Source organism: Zophobas morio, unplaced genomic scaffold (assembly GCF_036711695.1).
Source record: "Zophobas morio isolate AGI-343-1 ecotype UQ-CSIRO unplaced genomic scaffold, CSIRO_AGI_Zmor_V1 ptg000009l, whole genome shotgun sequence".
Classification (NCBI taxonomy): Eukaryota; Metazoa; Arthropoda; class Insecta; order Coleoptera; family Tenebrionidae; genus Zophobas; species Zophobas morio.
Window position 1 is genome coordinate 10,308,259 of NW_026972114.1, and position 21,837 is coordinate 10,330,095.

Here is a 21,837-nt window from a genome sequence, read left to right on the forward strand (position 1 = left end):
AATCGTAAAATTGTAAAAGTTAACGAAAGAAAATACCGAAACGAAAAATTAAAAGTTGCAAACTTGGGAAATTTTAAATCGAAAAATTACAAAATTTAAAAATTGAAAAAACAAAAAAAACTGAAATCGAAAAATGCAAATTGGAAAATTGACGGAACGGAAAATTAAAAAGAATTAAAATTGAAAAAACTAAAAATGAAAAATCGAAAAATTCAAGTCAGTGTTATTTACGCCACTAGTCTTTAGTTTACAGAGGCTATCAGAAAATCAAAATTGCATTTTTTTTTTAATAATTCAAAGAAGCGGGATTTGTTGGGCTACAGGGGCGGGAAAATTCTGTCGAAATAAACTTCTACCAATTTTTTATATATGTAGACATTAGGGTGATTCAAAAAAAAAAATATTTTTTTTTTCGTGCAAAGAGGTTCAAAAGTTTCTTTTCAACGTAAAAAAATACCAGTTAAAATTTGAGCTCTTAATATTAATATTAAGACCGTCCGCATCGCGTTTTTCTATTTCCCATAAGAATAACATGGGAAAATTTTTGTTTGCACCTTCTGATTTTTATTGCTAGCCCGTCGTGTGTCGTGAAAAAAATTCAATCACATATTTTTATAGAGAATTGAACGCTCTACAAAAAGTGTCTCCTATGATTGTGCGAGAAACCTGATAGTTGAAGAGTTATTTTAGGCTAAAGTTAAATTTATCCAAATTTTGACGTTTTTGATGCAGTACAATAAATTTGATGGTCTTATTGGAATAAATCACCACAAAAATTTATACACATTTTAAATTTAGTTTTTTAAACAGTAATTGTTTATAATTTTATGCTATAATAAGGCCAGTAAAACTCTTTCCGAACATTTTCAGCATCAGTGGGTTAAAAAATCATAGTCAGGTTTCTCGCAAAATCGTAGGAGACACTTTTTGTAGAGCGTTCAATTCTCTATAAAAATATGTGATTGAATTTTTTTCACGACACACGACGGGCTAGCAATAAAAATCAGAAAGTGCAAACAAAAATTTTCCCATGTTATTCTTATGGGAAATAGAAAAACGCGATGCGGACGGTCTTAATATTAATATTAAGAGCTCAACTTTTAACTGGTATTTTTTTACGTTGAAAAGAAACTTTTGAACCTCTTTGACACGAAAAAAAAAATTATTTTTTTTTTTGAATCACCCTAGTAGACATATACTTATTAAAATATAGCTCACTTTTAAATGTGAATGTAATGTTTTTACTTTTAGTACCTTAAAAATTTGCTGCAAACTTTTATTTTCTTCTGAAAGTAGTAACCCACATATTATCCATAATAACACTATTGTATGATAATTTTTGGTAAGCTTGGTACTCAATTATTGCATTAGGAGTCTGTTTTACAGACAAATAGTATAGCTGTCGACCAACTTCTTTAATATTTTGGTTATTTGACAAAACAGAATAGTACTTATTCAATTTGAAAATTTCATTTCTGGAAAAACCAATGGTGACATAAAGCTGTTCGTATATTTACTTTATAGATTTCTTTATGTTAATTAACAGTTGTAAATTTCAGACTTTTATCTTTTCATTAGAATAACTGAGGCACCTGGTATAATATGATTATGTTTTGACATTTTAAAATATTCCAACATTAGAAGTTTCGATGAAATAAAAAATTGGTGTGTTTTTATTCTTCTAGGATTTGTACACTTTTGGAATCCTTTTCAAAAGTGACTTTTTTATAAACAGTACCAACTGTGGATATATTGAAATAATCTCTTATCACCTTCCATAAAAATGTAGTTTTAAATCTTCTAGTAAATCATATTACTGTTGAACAGACAATAGACAATAGAAGTAGCTAATTCAGCTTCATTATTTTCAACATTACTGATTTTCAATTCAATACTCGATTTCATGATTCGGACAGAAATTATTGACATCTGGTTCACTGTCATAGCCTACTATCATTTTTAGTGAAATTATCTTAAGATTGTTGCGCAAAATTGCTTTCAACATCAAGTGGTTTTCAAATATTAAATTTAAATTAAGCAGTGAAGTGTACACTTCAAACATGAACATAAAATAATTCTTACACTACAAGTTATACGATTTTGTAAAAAAAAATGTTTTTGGGTTTCACAAAAGTCAACACACCGGAGTTTATTTATCCCGAAGCTAACTTCTGTAATAATAAGTGCGGATCTGTCTCGTTGTTGTCAGCCAATCTTGAGTGACAAGTAATGCGGTAGGAATTAACCTAAACAAACACGATTATTTTAACGTTAATTGTACGTTCAAGCGGATTATTCTTCTTTGCTTGACCCAGCTGTACAAAAATAGTTATTCCAGACTCAAAACAATTCTCCAATATTACACTTTGTAGTAAATGACGATTACAAAGAATTCCACTAGATCAAAACGAATTTTAATGTGATCATAATGAATAAATGCACATCCTTTCATTATCAACGGTCGTTAAAATTTGATCAACTTCAAGAATAATTTATTACTAAAACAAGTATTCACAAGGGAATTGCTACCTGCATACGAAGTAGTAGAAAAAGGATGTAGGTAGTCGGCAAAAAGAAAATATTAAAATAATATTATAATGATACCTAATTCAACGTCGATGCAAACCTGATCCGACATCAAAAGTGCTTTAGCAAAGTAATAAACGGAATTGGTTATTTTAAGCATTGTTACGAAGTTTGTGAAGTTTGTCATCTAAAAATAGACACGGATCAAAGGCTTCATTAGTCGGATTGGGGGTCACAACCATAAAATCTGGCGAATCATCAGGCAATAATGCGACGGATAATTTGTAATTTTCGTGTTATTTTATGATCAAATCGCAATGTGACCCCCATTTTTAACCGTTAAAGTGCATGTTTTAGAATACAATAAAGAAAATTGTTATTTCACTTAAATACCGTACCCCGCTATGAGAATGGATGTACATACATATTAGCAAACGATGATTCTATGCATGTATACAATTACTGTTGCAGTTGGTATCAACAAATTTTCGTTGGTAGAACTGTCGCACCACTTTACTTCCGGGTGTCAAAATTTGACACTGTTATAACCTAACTTTCGTCTCGTAAAAGTGATGTGGCGCCCAGCGCTGTATTTTAGACGATTGAAAGCGACTCCAAATTAAAATGGGATGCGTCTTGTAGTTATTACACAAAATTAATAACATTGCTTAATAAAAAATTTAGTCACGCGTTTCGAAAATTATTCTGAAGACTACGTTTCTAGCTAATATTCAAAGTTTAATATCGTATAGTATTTTAGTATGCGGACAGCGGACATGTCTCATGTAAACATAAAGTTTTTTCCCTTCAATGGCGTGCTTAAACTTTATGGTGGCGGTTTAAACTTCACAGACGACGGTCGAAGTGCTTTTGACGAGCTCCAGATTAACATTTCGGTCTCTTTTCATTTTCCATAAGAAAGAAATTAAATTCATTTCACTCACATGAGATTATGAATGTAACACCCGTGGGAGGAATGTACAACGTCCATTAAACATAATATTCAATAGGACTCAAACGGCAGACAAATACAACGCCAGACGCTTTTGTATTGCCTTACGTGAGTCTATAAAATGTTTACAGACAATAGAATTCAAAAGGAAAATCAAAACTTTACAGATAAGTTAGGTTTTCCATACTTTCCATGATACGATAACATGAACAGTGTATTACCATGCAGTTCTCTATTTTAAAGTACCGATTTTCAGTTTTTTTAGATAAACTTCATTATCAAAATTTTCATTAAGAATATCAGTGCAGTAATAAACCACAAGTGTAGACGCATATTTTGCACACAGCATTTATCTATCAAAATTTTGAGATGACGTCATCAAGTTTTTGGAGGGAGTAAACGTTTGATATCTATGTGATAATGTTAAAATATTTCACACGACATTATGTGTCTATCAAAATCGCGAACAGCATACGCTTGAGAAGAAAAACAGAAACCAATTAACAGCCGACTAACTAAAAAGTAAGATTTGATAGATTGGCTGTACAGCAAGAATTAAATGATCCTTAATCCACCTTTTATATTAAAAATAACATTACTTTCCTGGTAAAAATAACGTTGGATTTATGGGAGTGCAGTTAGAATGGATATTTTTGCATTTTCTGAGCTAAAAGTAAAAACGATGTGAAAATCAATCATCTCAAGAATATTTCGATTTTTCCATAAGTTTTCCCATAAAACGAGTTATGCTTGAAAATCTATACCAAAAACGAGAAAATTTATGTATTACAACGTCTGTCTAAAATAGTTTCGGTGTTATTATTGACGTAAATCTTAATTTATCGTTCAACTTTAATAATATTTTATGCACGAGTCTGTTTGGATTAAGGTGCCGCTGTTGGCTATTCAAAATAAGCCTTTTTACTTTAAGGGAATTTTTGTAGTAGAATTAGTAATGAATGTCTAATTTCATATTTTTGGGAACGCAGACGCATCCCGTATCCGCCCATCTGTCTGTCTGTCTGTCGTGTGTTAACGATTTTATTAGACAGATATTCTCCGAAACTTCGAACCGATGGCTATGAAATTTTATGTAAGGTAAAGTTAGTTTATCATAATGAATTCTAAGAAAATGGAATTTTCAGAATTAATATGACTGTAATCAAATAAGTAATATTCTCAAAAATATAGTGTTACACAAAATATGCAAAACTGAAATTGGCGTCAATCGAATTTAACAGTGTTGTTTTGAAACTACGCTTCAGCAGAATGTACTAAATAGTCAAATTGTGTTACAACTGAGTGTAGACAATTGGTTCTTTTATTGTACTGTTAGACGATATTTTTTTGCCTCGCTATTCCCTACGTGTTGTACAACGTAAATACGATTCTTATTTTTAGTGCGAAGAATAGTACTACAAGAATATTCTGTATGTTGTATTTACACGTTTAATGGATACATTCGCTGTTGATAGAAGTTTCATCTCGATTAATTTGGTTGCACGTTCGGATCCACCAATCTCCTCTCAACAACTAATTAAGAAATTTCACCAGACCGCTGCAATTTCTCATCAAAACCACCCACAGCTTACGCAAATCATTTAATCGTATCTTGTGATCCAATAAGTTACGTTTTAGATTAACACCATCCTCCGTGAATCAATTTTTCGCGAAAAATTGGCTCCTTTGAAAAACTAACAAAATCTAAATCAAAAAAATGGCCCACAACTTCCTGCTCAACCTTCTTTATTGGTCGTTCCACCAAAATATCAAACACGTGTACACCGTCTAAACAAAACGTTACAATAACATGGGACATCCGTGGAGAAAGTAGTGAGTGTCGCGTAGAAGATGGAATCCCAAGGTTGCGACAGCATCCGGAACAGTATTTTTAAACTTATTGGAAAAAATTACGAAACGGATTAGCGTGTGAGAGTCGTTAATACACTTTCTATTTATTTGATTTGGGCGGTGGAAAACACTGGCGTAAAGCAGCGTGCTTTATGGACGTGTTTGCTGGGAAATTTCGACGTTGATTCATAAACATCGCGGATTAAAAGACGGAGTGGACTAAGATGGGGTCATTTCCGGCTCATGCAGCGAGGAGTAACTGTAACAAAGTGTTTCCTTGAAAGGAACGGAAATATTACTCGAAGAAACGTGATGGAGTTGCTTAAAAACGATTTTGCTATTAGCCGTGGAGTGGCGGAACTTAATCGAGACGAAAAAATGAGCAATAATTTTGAGTGAACGTTATTTCATTGCGAAAACAGTTATTTTTCTTGCACTTGTACAAATTCGATGAATAAACTAGCAAGGTGCGATTACACCGAACTGTTGTCTAGCGGATCTGCCGGAAATTTAAACACTTTCAAAAACTTTTCACCATTTGCATCGACTGTTCGTTCCGTTTCGGTGACGAAAGTGCAAGAATGCAATGTTGTGTTGAAGTGTTCTCTAAAATTTCCGACTATCAAGGATCCGGGTGGATGTGTCAAATACGCGATTGGTGTATTCGCGTTTTTAGAGTTCCAACTACAATGTATCTAAGAAATATGGAACATTCTTATTAATAAAAATATTAGAACTGCAATTTTTCAAAATTCAAAAAAAAAAATTGGACTAAGACAGATGTGTTCACTCTGGTACGTAATGGACGAAGTAGTCAGACGACGACATATCTTTATATCAAAAATATAAAACCCGAATATTAAGCAATAAAATTGTTCGTGAGAAAAATTGAAATATCAAAATTATAACAACGCGGACACTTTTTTGAACCGCAAATGTAACAAAAACATGGAATATTTTAATTATTGTTGTTGGAAACACATGTCACTGCCATCACAAACAGGTTTGGTCGTGACATTACTTCTCTGGAAATGTATCATTATAAGGTATCAACACAGTAAGGTACTTGTTTTAATTTACGTAATCGTAGCAGTGAATTCACTAAGACATGACTTTCAGAACAATAAAAACTGTATATTCGTACTCGTAACATGTGTAATGCAGACATAAATATGCACGAAGATGGCGTTTTGTGGTTGTGTAAATAATCGACACATTTTTTACAAAAATAAAAAAACAATTATCCAGTTTGTGGAAGAGGAATAATATCTTGGACAATTAAAGTCAACGGTTTTTCAAAACGTTTCTCGTGACAGTTACACACAACAATATCGGAGTCATAAAAATATTCATACATTTGACATAATAAACTGTTACCGAATTTGTTTTGTTAAATCACATTTTAGAGATTTAACATAAAATCACGTTTAATTATTTTCGGTCTTAGTAGACACAGAAAAATTGTTTCAAGCAAAAAGCATGGTTTGACACCCAGGGCGATTTTCTATTAAGCAAAAAAATTTACCATTTTAGGCATGTTATAAGTTTCTTGTTATCGAAATAAGTCTACACATATTAAGAAAAAAAGGCAAAATGTAGCCCCGCCCACCCGCCCTATCTCAATTGTGATGATTTATTTTATTCGTCGTGAGCCAAGGGGACGGAGCTTAACTGCAAAATCCTTATTTCTCTACGAGAAATTAAAAACATGAGTATCGTGTTGTTCAAAGAATACTATGTATATTAAGAAAAAAATAAAGATCCATACGCGCCCCGATCTTAATTCTCAATTGTAATGAATTTTTCATTCGTTGTCAGATCGAGGGGCGGGGCTTAAGTGCAAGACCGATATTTGTCTACAAGAATTTACCATTTTAAACATGTTTTAAGTTTCTTGTTTTGAAAAGACAACTTCGTATATTAAGAAAACGCAAAACATAAGCCCCGCCCACCCGCCCTATCTCAATTGTGATGATTTTTTTTTAATCGTCGAGAGCCAAAGGAGCGGAATTTAAATGCAAAATTCTTATTATTGGTGTAATTTAAAGGATACTATGTATTGTTACGAAATAAACCCATACGACGCCTATGGGTTCTCTAGAATGTGCGTTGATGATGGGTGAGTCATTATCAGTCAGGAGAACCGAGCGGCGGTCGCATAGACAAGTCTGGAGCCGGTTACCGGAAGTCTCGATTGCGGCGTCCAGGAAAGTCTCGAAGCGGTGTTCGAAAACCCTGGAAGCGGAAATCGCAATGGATATTCGACCTCGATCGCAGAAGTATGGAAATAGAGATCACCTTCGGGAACGATTATTATTCAGCTTAGTTGACTCAAGAGGAGTTAATAATCGTGTAAATTCGAATTAGTAAGAAATAAAATGTTAAGTTTAACCCACGCCGATTTTAATTCATCGATCAACGTAACAGTACATATATTAACCATAACTGCCCTGATCTAAATAGTAATGAAGTTTTCATTCGTTGGCAGACGTAGGGGCGGAGCCTAATTGCAAAATCCATAGTTCCTTACACAAATGTACCATCTTAAACGTGTTTTAAGTTCCAAAAAATAAAAAAAAATCATCACAATTGAGATGGGGTGGGTGGGCGGGGTTTATATTTTGCCTTTTTTTCTTAATATACATAGTATTCTTTGAACAACACGATGCTCAAAAACATGTTTTTAATTTCTTGCAAAGAAATAAGTATTTTCTAGTTAAGCTCTACCCCCTTGGTTCACGGCGAATTAAAGAAATAATCACAATTGAGGTATGGCGGGTGGGCGGGCTTATATTTTTCCTTTTTGTTTTAATATGTGTAGACTTCTTTTCACAACATGAAACTTAAAACATGTTTAAAATGGAAAATTTGTATAAGGAAATATCGATTTTACAATTAGACTCCGCCCCATAATTGCAAAACCCATATTTCCTTGCATAAACCATTTTAACTATGTTTTAAGTTTCTTGTTATGAAAAGGTGGCTATGTATATTAAAAAAAAGACAAAATATTAGGAAGTATTGTAATAAAGTCCGCTGGCTGACTATCTACTTTTATATTTTCTCGACCTTTCATGACCCGTAGAGTACGAAGAAATGGGTATCCCGTTTCCGTCTGCCTGTCTGTCTGCCGTCCCGATTTTTTTTTATGTTTTTGCAGACTGATTCTTCTGTAAGTATTATCTGGCTGTTCGAGTGAGTTGTTGTTGTCACCCCTTGGTGTTTGGTATCCGGGGCGGACCGCCCTTTACGTCGCCCCTGACACACTAAACTAGACTAAATTAGCTAACTGTCTAACTGTCAAACTTTCACATTTTCAGGATGTTCCCCGACTCCGTAAGAATTTAATTCAGCTGTGAACTTTATCAGTGGACGAATATGTCCAATCATTCCATTGCAGCAACAAAATTAAAGAATTACACAGCTGTTTGACATTTTGATATCAAAGCTGCCGCTATAAATAATTGAAATTGTATTTATCTAAGTAAATGTAAATTAAATAATGAGTTCCATTATCGCACTAGTGTTGTCATGCTAGGTTTCCTCACATAATAACATCGTTTTTCTTCATGTATGTATGCATATCTAAATTCGTTTTAAATAAACTCTGAATTTGTAAATAAAAATTTTTACGTTACACGGTTTAACGCATTACTATCGTAATTGTGATTGCAGAATTGTAACGGGAATAACTAGGTATTGTATTAAAATAAAACACTATATTATATTTTATTAAAAAAAAGCCCTTGTTAGGTGACATCGAACTGGGTATTCTTGATTCGGGTATCCTCCCTAGGTAGCTGTTAGAAAACTAAAACATTAAAACAAATATCACCAAGTCTATGAGACTTAATAAATTCTAATATAGCTTTAATAAAAGTGTTTAGAATGGTTATTGGTGCCATTCTAGGATTTTGTGTAGTTGTTTTAAAGTAAACCTAGAAATTATGAAATAAACCCTTTGGTTTTAGGATTTCGTCACATATAAGAACGAACCCTTTTGTGTTTTGCAAATACTTACCAATGTTTCCACTGTGAAAGATAACAGAACATTGTCGACGTCGTAATTATGGACTTATGTCATATCTAAATCAGGCTTTTTTAAGCGTTACCTTTGTATGTTTGAAAAAACGTGCACCATCATGCGATAATATGCATAAATTTGTGTACCAAACACTTCAGATATTGCGTAATTTAGAACAAAGGTTACTTTATGGAAGTTCCTACGTATCAATATTACATTGCTTCCGTTTGATTGAATTGAAATTCAAACAGTAAAATGCTATTCATACATTTGAACTGGACATTTTAGACCTTGATAAATATAGTATACTTCGTAGTCGAAGTGTGCTTACCCTATTTAAAATAATATTGCCTGTAGCAGGTACTTACGTTTGAGTGGAATTTCGAAAATTATGGAAATCGAATGAAACCACCTCCAGAGGTTTTTAATCGAGATGGAATGGAAACGCTATAAAAGTAATACGTTTAGTCACGAAGGAACAGTTCAGTACAGTACAGTTTCTTCCCCTGTAATTCGCAAGTGAACCCGTCCGGAAGGTTTTACGTCTACTGCGACGTGTTATATTGCTAGTGAACGCTTTACACAAATCAGTACCTTTTTGTTTATGCACAATAGTTGTACCATTGTCGTAAAATAACACACTATCAGTCATTAGATTCGTTCGACATGCTAATTTGCACCTTTAGTCATCGTAATTACTGGTAAAAAGCGTAAAACAAAAATAAATTGAACAAAACGTGGTAAAAGTTTGGTGTTTACATTTATGACAGCGTTTTGAGGCATTTCGAGATATGCTATCTTATTATCATCACTTTCGATCAAACGCTCCATATTTTGTTTTATTTATAAAAGTAACGCAAGAGCTAGAAACATTCCGTTCCCAAGACAAAGACACTAAAAAAAAACATCGTGCCCTTTGTGACATCATCAAAGTAGTTAATTAAAATCATCTTACATTCGTAACTTGACTTCGTACTGACGTTGACGTTATTAATTAATGCAGTTTGTACACTTAAAACATGAATTAAAGTTTCTGATGACCAAAAAGTAAATAATAGAACAAAAACGTGAGCTAATTACATTTGATTATAATCGCGAACCTACATATTCAAGTCTTATTACGTACCATATTATTTACATAAATACGTTAATAATGCAGTCAATTAATTCCGTATAAGAAATTATAATGTTCACTAAAAACTAGTAATTTCATTAATATCCGTTTAATCAATCATTCAAATTTTGAATACTGAGATCGACGTCATTGACCATAACGGCTGTAATTGAAACCCCCATTGAAGGACACTTACGTAAGAAAGTCTTCTGGGTTTTGTTAATTCCTTTTTTGTCGTTTTCATATTTCCTTGTAACTTGATTTGGCTTTGTTGATACCATGTCTTTGTTTCACATTGGCTGGTCTGGTCATCATAATAATTAATAACACAACACATATGAGTGTCCTATAAGTGAACAATTCGGATTTCTTATTCCACTGTTGGTTTATCCGACAATAAGACACTCGGTACAACATTTTCTTCAACAAAAAAGCAGTGCGTCATAAGTTCGACATAACAGTTGAAAAGAATGTCGTCATCTTGACACATGCGCATACGTGTTCTTTGCTCCTCGAAACTTACCGACATCGAACGAGTTCTTTTGTAATTATTTAAATTCTTGATTTTGTGTAAAAATAAGCAAATAACTTGTGTGAACTTTCAGATGCTTCAGTATCTAAAAATTGGCAGAAAATCGGCTTCATTATAAAGTACTTTATAAAATATGATTGTGTTATGTAAAAAAAATTAAAAATATAGTTGAAGTATGAAAACGTTTTCAAAATTATAAGAAGAAAATTTTGAAAATTTAGAACAATTTTGTGTTTTTACAATATTTAGTTAAAATTGTGGAAATAGGACTGAATTACATAAGAATTAAAAGAAAAAATTACAGAATCACACTTTGATTTTTTGACATGTGTTATTAGTTATACGAAAAATTTGGAAAAATAGTGTTCAAAATAAAAATTTTTATATGCGTTCGAAATGAAACTAATCTGATTTTTCTTCTGATTCAGAATCTGCTTCTAGATTTTTTCTAACATATATAGTTTGTAAAAATATTTATAATCAGATAATCATACAAAATAAGGTACCAGGTGATTTGTTAATTTCTGATGTAGTTTTCGTTGTCCATTGCGTCACCAAATTACGTAGGTCGCCTCTTAGAACATACAGTTTGTCTTGTAACAATTACGCCTGATAACATAATCTAAACTATGGTATGTTCTCATTTTTGCAGTTCAAGTTACGACCTACTTTTCGGTCGAATTTGTTTTGTCAACAAATTCTTCGGTGACTTGATCAGAAATTAAATAAATCACACGCTATTTACACGAAATAAATCATTTTCATCTTCACAAGGATATAAAATTCATTTGGTCAGTAATTATGATAAACGTTATAAACTAAACTGAAATTTCATGCATAATTCATTCGAAAATCAAAAATCCACCACCTGTTGAATTCACTTAAAAAAAATAACAGTGGCACTACAAAGTTTAAGGGTTTCTTGTCACGGATTGTCAATTTGAGGTTTAAAAACTAACAATGAAGAATGAAATGAAGTATAACTTTACTATATTTATACTAAAATAAATCACTAAAACTGACACAACGTTGCCAGTTGTATTTTCGAAAAATTCACTCTTCGTATAGTCTTTGCCATTTCTATTGAAACACCACTTGTTGATCGTAAATTTGGCAACGTTCATATTCAGACAATTTTCTAACTAAAAGCCGTTGTCCATCAACTAAAAACTGTTAGCAATTGCTAAATTTTAGGCAAACAGGTGGTGTTTCAGTAGAAATGGCAAAGACTATATGTACGGTGTAATACTGATAAAACAGTATTGTGTTCCCAGAATTTCGGAAAAAATAGATATAACGTTTCTGAGTTAATCTATAAAATTAATTGTGTACAAATAATAAAAAAAAAAATATGTGTTACTAAAGGATAAATAATTTTGTATCTCGAAGCACATTTTTCAACATTCATACAATAAATTGTTGCGCTGACGTCATTCTTCTTCACCTTTCTAAAAGAGATGAATAGATAATTTTATCTATTGTTCTCTAATCAGTGTACGGTTTTGTAGTTTCTAAGTTAAACAGATTTTTTTAAATGTTGAAATACTTGTAGAATTTTATAACAATCCATCAAGTACTTTCGGTGATATCTAAGTCTAATAAAATCGCCAGCAGACAACAAATAGACGGAAACGGGAGTTCTACTTTTTTGTATTCTAGAAATCAAGGCAGACCGAGAAACCATGAAATTAGCTATTCATCAATAGCCCCAATAATGATACTTTCGAGCTTATGCTCAGAGAGTAACAAATTTGTTATTATTTTTCTTAACATCTGTATCCGTATAAAGCACGTTTACGATATTTTATAGCAGCTTTTTCGCCGTGTATGTTTGTAAATAAACTACATATTTGTAAATCTTCCTTTTCTACTCGCTTATTATAGTGCATTCGCTACTACGTTTATACTCCAATTTTTTGCATCATCTTAGTAGTGTCCCTGTAGGGACACTACATCTTAGTAACTAACACCGCCCTCTTCCCAATCTTTCCCCATTTTACGGTACTTGCATCTTGCAAAACCATCCCAACGGTACCTCCTTCATCAATTTGGCGACAAAACAGTTACCATCATTATCCATCATTACAGAAACCATGTCGGAACAGGAAACTCGCCAGCAACAATACTTTTAAAACGGTCTTCGGCCTAAGAAACGCACTGCTGCGCTCACTAATACAACATTATCAACGGAATCAAGGTTACTCGTTATAATCCATCCAACACAAGATTTGTTTACACCGACAATTATTATAACTATTATTACCGCAGTATTTCCTTCTCCGCTAATAACATAATCACGTTCCAAGTTGTTCCAATTTGTAACGGTGGTCCACTTCTTTGTCCAACGCTACCGCCCCATTGTCACCATTGAATTGGTTCTTTTGTTGCAGAGATTTGAGGCCCCAAAGCGTCGAAAAGAGCCAGGAAAGGTGCAGACTACGACTGTATATGATGTATGCTTGGGGGGTTCCCTTCATCATTGCCGCAACGGCGGCCATTTTGGATTCAGTACCGGATAGCTCTGATTTCCTGAGGCCGAAATTTGGAGTCAACACCTGCTGGTTCTATGGTATGCCATAATAATAAAGCCCATTACATATACGAAAATTATATATACTAAAAGATGATTATAATCCTTGTCGCACCGCGTGAGTTAAAAAAAGTACGAGAGGCCGTTGACGTCCCTCCTTTGACTTTCGTGTGATAAAATGCAGCTGCCAGTTTTATTATGTTATGTGAAATGGTCAGTCAATTCACGGATTTGCCCTGGTCATGGGTCAATTTCGGCAAAAATATTTACCCAAATCAGATCGGTCAAGGTTCGCTATTGATGTCGCCGCTCGTAAATTTAAAATTCATCAAAATAGTGCGTAGTCTTCTGATAAAGAGTTGCCATGCCGTCTACCACTGGCGATTATGCAAAACAAATATGTTTTTCTTTTATCAGAATAGCGTCACATGTGAGATAAAAGCGGTGTAAATAAGTAAATTTAGATTTATCAGTCGTGTTGCGAAACACCCTGATGCGAAAATGTCACGCGAATTTTGAAAAGTTAGGATTGTTTATGCAGATCGCGGTTTATGCAAAACCCGTGTTGTTTTCACTCGTAAATTTTGGTTTCATAAACATTATTCTTAATGGGTGAGTAAAAAGATGGGATTTTACGACGCCGTCAATCAAAATTATGGCACGTAAATATTTTCGCAAGTTTGGAAAAATGAGGCGATTTTTTTTTTTTGATTTCATGAATGTATTGTTTCTGCTATCGCATGATTTTTATAATAATTCGCATAGTTATTGGAACGCATAAAACGGGAAGTAATGATGTGTGTGATTAACTGACTAACAACTTATTGGATGATAAATAGAGAATATCGTAATGCGCTATATGGAAACTATAAAATTTATGTTTATAGGTGGCAAAGTTTAATTGCTATTGCGAAACTGTTAATGGATTTTCTGTCTTCCAATTGCTCGAATGAAGTGCTATTGCGGAATGAATTTAAACAAGGACTTTTATTAAACTAAAGTGATTTTTATTGTGCAACGGGAAATACTGTGAAGTAAAAGAAACATTTAAAATACTAATTAGAAAGTTTTCTTATATTCAATAAAATCCCAAAAAATTATATGCGAAAAGAATCCAAAAATTTCTCATTTCAGTGTCTCGATAGCGCCAAAAGGACTACTTTTTTCAAAGCACAAACTTGAAATTTTTAGGCTTCAGTGAAAGAGTGTTAATAATTTTAATAAAATAAATGTTATGTATATTGTGGTCTGGGATGGTTACAACAATCTATACTTATATAATAAAGCTGAAGCTGTTGTTTATTTGAACACGCTAATCTCAGAAACTACTGGTTCAAATTCAAAAAATCTTTTTGTGTTGGATAGTCCATGTATCATATCTACATATAGGCTATATAAAATCACGCTACGATCATTAGGAGCGAAGTAGCAATGAAAAATTCGGAAAAACGGGAAAATTATTCCTCCTTTGACAGCTTCCGTTGCTTATGCTGCTTAAACGGTTAAAGTTACGTAAAAATCATGTATGACGAAATTGTTCCCCTCTAAAAGTTCTAAAGAAAAGTCCGCGACAGCATATGTCTATCTTTTAAGGTCGAGTCAGTATAACCTTTTTTATGGTAATGAAATTTGTTCTAAAATAATAATGCATTATGTATAAAATTCTCGCGTCACAATGTTTGTAACCGAACTTCTCCGAAATGGGTAAACCGATTTGTATGAAATTTTTTGTGTCTATTCGGTAGGTCTGACAATAGGTTGTAAACTATTTTTTAAACCCCTAAGTGATAAGGGTGGCCCACCCTAAAAAATTTTTGTCTATTTTTTGGACAAAATTTTTTATTTTTATTTTTTTAAGAATTGGCATCAAAAAATACACATAACCCTAAATTTTCACCTTTCTACCACCAACCCCCATTTTTTAATCGTCTATATAATAAAAATCAATTGCTGTTCCTGTTAGTCTCGCTAAGACTCAAAAACGGCTTGACCGATTTGAAGAATTTTTTATATTACGGAGATGGTTTATAAATAAAAAAAAATAAGGAAAACTTAAAAGAACAGTTAAGAAATAAAAAAATTCTAAAAATTTTGTATGGGAATCGCCACTTCGAATTAATTTCAATAGTTGGCGTTTCTGACGGTCCTGTCGTCTTACTGACGTGTCATACAAAACTAATTAAAGTATATTGCATTTCAAATCGTTCTTTGTTTTTCGTAAAAAAAACGTCGTTTATTTTAAGAAAAGTCTTGGTTAAAGTGAATTTAATTACACATTGCGAAAGTTTGTTATTAATTTTGATCTGCCATTCTATTTACCTATATTCACTTTGTTGGTTTCGACAAAACCTCAAACTTTACCCTTATTCGAGGATTTAATTTGAAGTTTTCAATATTTTAAAATTCTCAAGACAAAATTTACAGATTTGATTGACTGTGAAAATAATTCTGTGTCGTTTTATGAAGTTCATTAAAATGCCGAGAAGACGACAACCTCACATAGGTCCACGAAGTCAATCAAATGTGCGACGAACTACCTCAGGTGCAAACCGCAATGATTTATTTCATGGGTAATTCGGATAAGGAAGTTGATCAGCGTTGTGCTCATAATCAACATAATCAAATATTGAAGCGAGACATTGAGTGGTATGAATAAAACTGAGTAGATACTCATATTCGAAGTACGAAGTACCTACTTCATTATTACTCTTATATACCTGAGCATCTACTCTATGTACTGAGTACCTACTCGGAAACATTGTATCTCCCCGAACACAAACTGAACATCTACGCGTTTTGTGAGCATTTAATCTAGAAATGAGCATCGGCGTGGCAAATAACTGAGCTGTCTGTAAAGTAGCTTAGAAAACCAGTAGGATCATTGTAAGAGTGAATTTTAACTAAACATGGTGATTTTCATGAATGTGGAACGTCGTCAAAAGGTGCATTCAGTTTGAAAAACACATTAGGAGCAGGAATATCGAAAACTTTTCATGTAATTAACTTTTATTTATTCATAAATTGTGCAGTGCGTTTTTTCTAACACTGGCCATAGAGATTCCCATCTCAAGGTGTCTACCCCATACTAACTTATATTTTGGTGACTCGATTTTTGCCTTGATGGTTGAACACTGTCACTGTTGTCTTTTTTTGTTGTATCGAGATGCTACTTGAGCATCAACTGTTACCTACTGAAGTATTAGTATCATCTAGAAAAACTAGAAATATTTTGATTTGATATTCGAGTAGATACTTCGTATTTCGAGTATGAGCATCTACTGAGTTTTATTTATATCAACCATTGTCAAAAAATTGATCGAACGTTGTTTCGACAGAACTTCCTTCGCACCAAAAGTATAATGAAACATATTCAGCATTTTCGAGTTGAGTCTTTTCTTCACACAATTTTGTGATGACCTAATCAACATTTACTATCAACACGTTGATATACCACCTTGGATTGGTGCAGTGTAATACTAAAAATAACTGTATTGTAGTCCCAAAATTATCTGCGAAAATCGAGTGAGCCATTCCATCAATTTTTTGGGGGGAATAAATAAATATTCTTAACAATTTACCATGCTTACAATAACTTTAAAACGTCTGCAAGATCTCAAAGTATTCATTTTTGCAACTCTTGAGTTATTCACTAAAATAAATTGACTGATCCATATATTTTTTTGAGTCACTGTAAAAGCAAATCTAAAAAATATGAATGCAGTGATAAATTACGAAAATATACTGATGATATTTTCCACATTTTAGATAGGATTTATTCGGCAAAACCTTGAGATGACGTCTTCAAGTTTTTGAGCTTGATAAACAGATATATTTTGATTGAAAACCGACCATGTCAAACAGTAACTTCAAAACGTCTGCAATATTTCAAAATTCAGTTTTGCAATTCTTGATTCAATCAATAAAATAAATTGACTCAGTAATTAATTTTTTTGAGACACCCCCTATAAGCAAAACTAAAAAATATGAATGGAATGATAAATCACAAGTATAGTCTCATCCTATTTTGGACATTTTAGATAGGATTCATTTGGCAAAATTTTGGGCTGACGTCATCAATTTTTTGGAGGGGATAAGTAAATATATTTTGAATAAAAATTTATTATGCTTATCATATGTTTAAAACATCTGCAAGATTTCAAAGCATTCGATTTTGCAGATTCAAAATTAAATTGTAGGTGAAACGGAGTTCACGGGGTCAGCTAGTGTAACATAAAAAACTATGACCCAATCAAAAAAAGAACGTAAATTTTGCCACGGTATCATCATCTTTACCACGGTGTTCTGTGTATGTCTAGTGTATTGTATTACGTAGCAAGAGTTTAACTTTCTTATGTAGATATTTTGAAACATTGTTATTATTAAAAATAGTGGTGATTAGGAACACGCCATGGACCTAGTTATACAATGATCGTGCAAAAAGGTATGTAGCAGAATGTAGTAGTTTTTAAAGTGGATCAGTCAAGGTTTTGACAACCTACCCAAAAAAAACCGGCAAATTGTTAAGTACCAACGTAGCCAAAAAATATATTTGTGTAATTATTCTCATATATCATGTCCAAATATCATTACTTGTTTATTCGAAATCATCAGAATCCACCTGTTTCACTCACAAACATCAATAATGTATTTTCCATGAGAACTGTAAACATTTTTCATCATTATCAAAACATGTAATTAGGTTTAATTATTCTGTTATCTCGTTGGTTGTTTGTGCCATTTTTAGATATAGGGGAAGTTAAAAAAGGTTTTTAGAAGGTTGAAAGGTTATTCTTATTAAAGACACATTTCATAAAGAAATACTAACAAATGAATGTACATTCTGATAATTTCGGATGAACAAGTAATGATATTTAGACATGATAAAAGAAATGATGTTGATATAACGATACATATGAGAATAATTAGACAAAGATATTTTTTGGTTATGTAGATACGTAACAAAATATTAGTGCTATATAATTTTCGTCTAAAAATTTAAAATCTTTTTAAAACCAAATTCCAATTCAACTGTACACTTTCAAAAATTATCCTCGGAGTTCTGTTCATTTAATGGAATTTTTGGAACTGCTTTCCTTTTACTGGAATTCTTTGAAATCAACTAGAGTTGTTTCGAGAATCGCCGGAATTATTATTATATGTTTGCTTAAATGTTTGCGATTTACGTAGAAGTCTTCTTATTTAAAATTTATCGGAATATAAGAAATTGCCGGAACTAATCTGAATTGAAACTGTATTACTGGTGGCTGGGGAATTGCTACTTGGCTCTTAGCTCGTGGGAATTTTCATTATCGAATTCCTGTAGAACACACTTTGATGAATTACTTTTGCAAATTACCTCAATTTAGTGGAATTTTTGGAACCATTTTCTGTAAACTGGAAAAGTTAAAGGAATTCATTATGAAGAACTGGAACTAATTGGAATTGAAATTATGTTGTATGCAAATTTGGAAGCTCCTGAGGTTGTTACTACGTCATACAATAATCCGCTTTGATATATGTAATTACTTTGAATTATCGAATTATGAAATTTTTCAACTGCATTTGTGGCAATATTTTAAATGTTTTGTAAATTTGCCAGAATTGATTTAAATTGATTTTATCTTTGGAATTACGACTATATAATATGTAATTTAATGAATTATAGTGAATTATTTCGCAACTGTTGGGAAATGGAAATATATGATATCGAGTTTTCAAATGTATTCCTGTCAATTTTTTGACATTTTGTGCGTTCCTGTTATTAAGAGTAAAATTGTATTGGGTGTTTTCATGAAGTCTCTGATCTCATAAAGCTGATTTATTAATCTCCAACATGAATCCAGCTGCCTGTAAATACCATATTCATTGTTGAATCACCGATATAGTGTAATACAGCACCAGTAAAAAATATTACCGAACAAGTTTGATAAGTAATGTTTCCGGAGCGAGCGAATTCAGCGAATCCATTTTCCCATTGATCGCACAAAAATAAAAATATGCTTTTTCATATTTGGCATACTGTTTAGAAATAAATGAGGTTATCAAATAAACTGAATGGCTCCCGATGCTCACATAAATTCATAATTCTAGCAGAAATTTACGCATTCGAACGATTTATTTCTGCAATCTCCTCCTATAAATCACAGAATTTAACAGAAAATCGTTTCGTCGAAAGAAACATCGAAATAAATCATGATCTATCAGTATAATTTCAATAATAAAACAATCATGAAATCGTAAACTAACGTTTCTCAAGCTTCATTATTATATCATCAGTATTGCAATCGTAGCAATTATCGAAGAATCAGAGGAATGACAGTGAAGGGAGTGACCGTGAACGTCGAGAATAACAATAACACAACGGTAATTTATACCAAAAGGGCATCGTAAAGATCACAGGAGATTGCCGCCCCTCTGGAACTCCACCAAAACTATTACAATTATCATTTCGTTGCATTAAAAATCGAATTCCTCCGCGTCCCATCTCCATTCCGCCCACCAAAACAAGGCCAAACTATGCGGAAACCTCCTAACATTCTTTTTCAACATCGCGATATTAAAATGAATGAGACGTGGGTTTTGGATGATTCACACGATTTATTAAACCCATCAAAAGCGTGGGCGGCACCGTAACAATACCAGCCAAAGTCGATCTTTTGTCCCCCAATTGTCACCATTAACCGCGTGAAAGAATGAAAAGAAAGTTGTTTTGTCCCAACCGAGGTCATTCAAGGCTGTTTGTTTTCAGGCAAGATGGAGATTTTGACGTTCTTCTACGGGCCCATAGGTGTCCTACTTATGGTGAATTTGGCCCTTTTTGCCCTTACAGCGAGGGAACTGACTTGCGGATTATGGAAACGAGAGCTGGTCAAGTCTACGTCGGAACGGTAAGAATGCGTGGTTTTTGCGGTTGTGGAAATTGTCCTAGTTGAGAGACCGGTCGGAGGCGGCATTCTTGAGATGCATTCAAGGACGGGTGTTGACCGGGACTTAAGTGTGTGATGGATGGGGTTTGTAAATCATGCTGTGGCTAAGTAGCCGTTAAATCATTTACTTTTGCTAATTGGTAGTAAATGTCTGCTATTTGCAAAACTACCGAAATCATTTGGGGGCCCCTTAAGTTCGATAATTATTGTTATGTTGTGCTAAAACTTATCCGACACGCAAGTGCCGCCAGATTTTGGTTTCTCGTTAACAACTGAAACCATTTTCTAAGAAATAAAGCAAAAAGTGGAACGAACCCAACCCACACGCACAAACATTTAAAACGTGTGATTTATGCAACCAACAATACACTGAAATTGTATTCATTTGCAGGGCTGCTCTAGGTCGTGTCTGCATGAAGCTGGTCGTAGTAATGGGGGTTAGTTGGATAGCAGACGTCCTTTCATGGGCGGTTGGTGGTCCTCAGGAGCTCTGGTATTTGACCGACTTAATCAATTGTCTCCAAGGTCTTTTCATTTTTATAGTAGTGGGCTGCCAACCTCAGGTAATTAAACAAACTTACATTTTTTTTTCTTTACTAAAATCACATTTCTAGGTTTTATCAGCAGCGAAAAGGCTTTGGTGTTCTCGTATGCATAGAGCTAATGGGACTGCTGGTACGACCAACCATCACTCTTCCAGTTCACAAGGTTTACCATCCATGGGTGACACGGTAACTAATCACAGTGTTACCAACAACACCAAATCGGTTCCATTGGAGACTAGCTGTTAATGGGTGATATGTCTTAGCGACAATGTAAAGAAATTTATTTTTATACGTGGATTAGACTAGTCAAGTTTTGAAAATTTGGACGTAGATAGAATCATTCCGTTGTGTTCTTTTTATTTATGACTGATTTTTGTGTATTTATCTTGTGACGAACTTAGAATTAGTTCCTTATTTATGTTGTTGTTAATTTAAGCGTTGTAAATATGTCTTTCTCACTATAGGTTAAGATTGAGTTTTATGTTTTAACGACGCCCAGTATTACGGTAGTTTGTTTTTAAGGCTATCCTGTTTTTTGTGTACAAGTGTTTTAAGTTTTTGTATAAAGATGTAAAAGTAAAAAGCCGTGTTTTATTGACAATCTCAAGCTCAGTATCGTCGTTTTATTGGCTAAGACTCCAGTCAAGTGAAAAACATTTTCATAATTTAATGATTGAAGAAATATTCCATTGTTTATATTACAAGATTTAATACAATAATAATCTTTGGTATTATGTACAAAACCTATCAAACTAACAGGTGTATAATAATAATAATAATAATAACAAGGAAAATCTTCACACAGCATAGAAGGGATCATCCAAAATCGTCGATTGA

General features: G+C 33.1%; 1 protein-coding gene across 1 annotated transcript in view; it reads left to right on the plus strand.

Annotated features, from left to right (window-relative positions):
* The window catches only part of LOC135125852 (probable G-protein coupled receptor Mth-like 1), a 60,751-nt gene extending 39,139 nt beyond the window's left edge, over nucleotides 1-21,612 (plus strand). Inside the window, exons 4-7 of the mRNA XM_064051577.1 lie at nucleotides 13,390-13,568; nucleotides 20,278-20,416; nucleotides 20,847-21,018; nucleotides 21,070-21,612. Of these exons, the coding sequence (XP_063907647.1) occupies nucleotides 13,390-13,568; nucleotides 20,278-20,416; nucleotides 20,847-21,018; nucleotides 21,070-21,246 (667 nt within the window). The 3' untranslated portion in view covers nucleotides 21,247-21,612. The remainder of the gene's footprint in view (nucleotides 1-13,389; nucleotides 13,569-20,277; nucleotides 20,417-20,846; nucleotides 21,019-21,069) is intronic.
* Nucleotides 21,613-21,837: the final 225 nt, after the last annotated feature.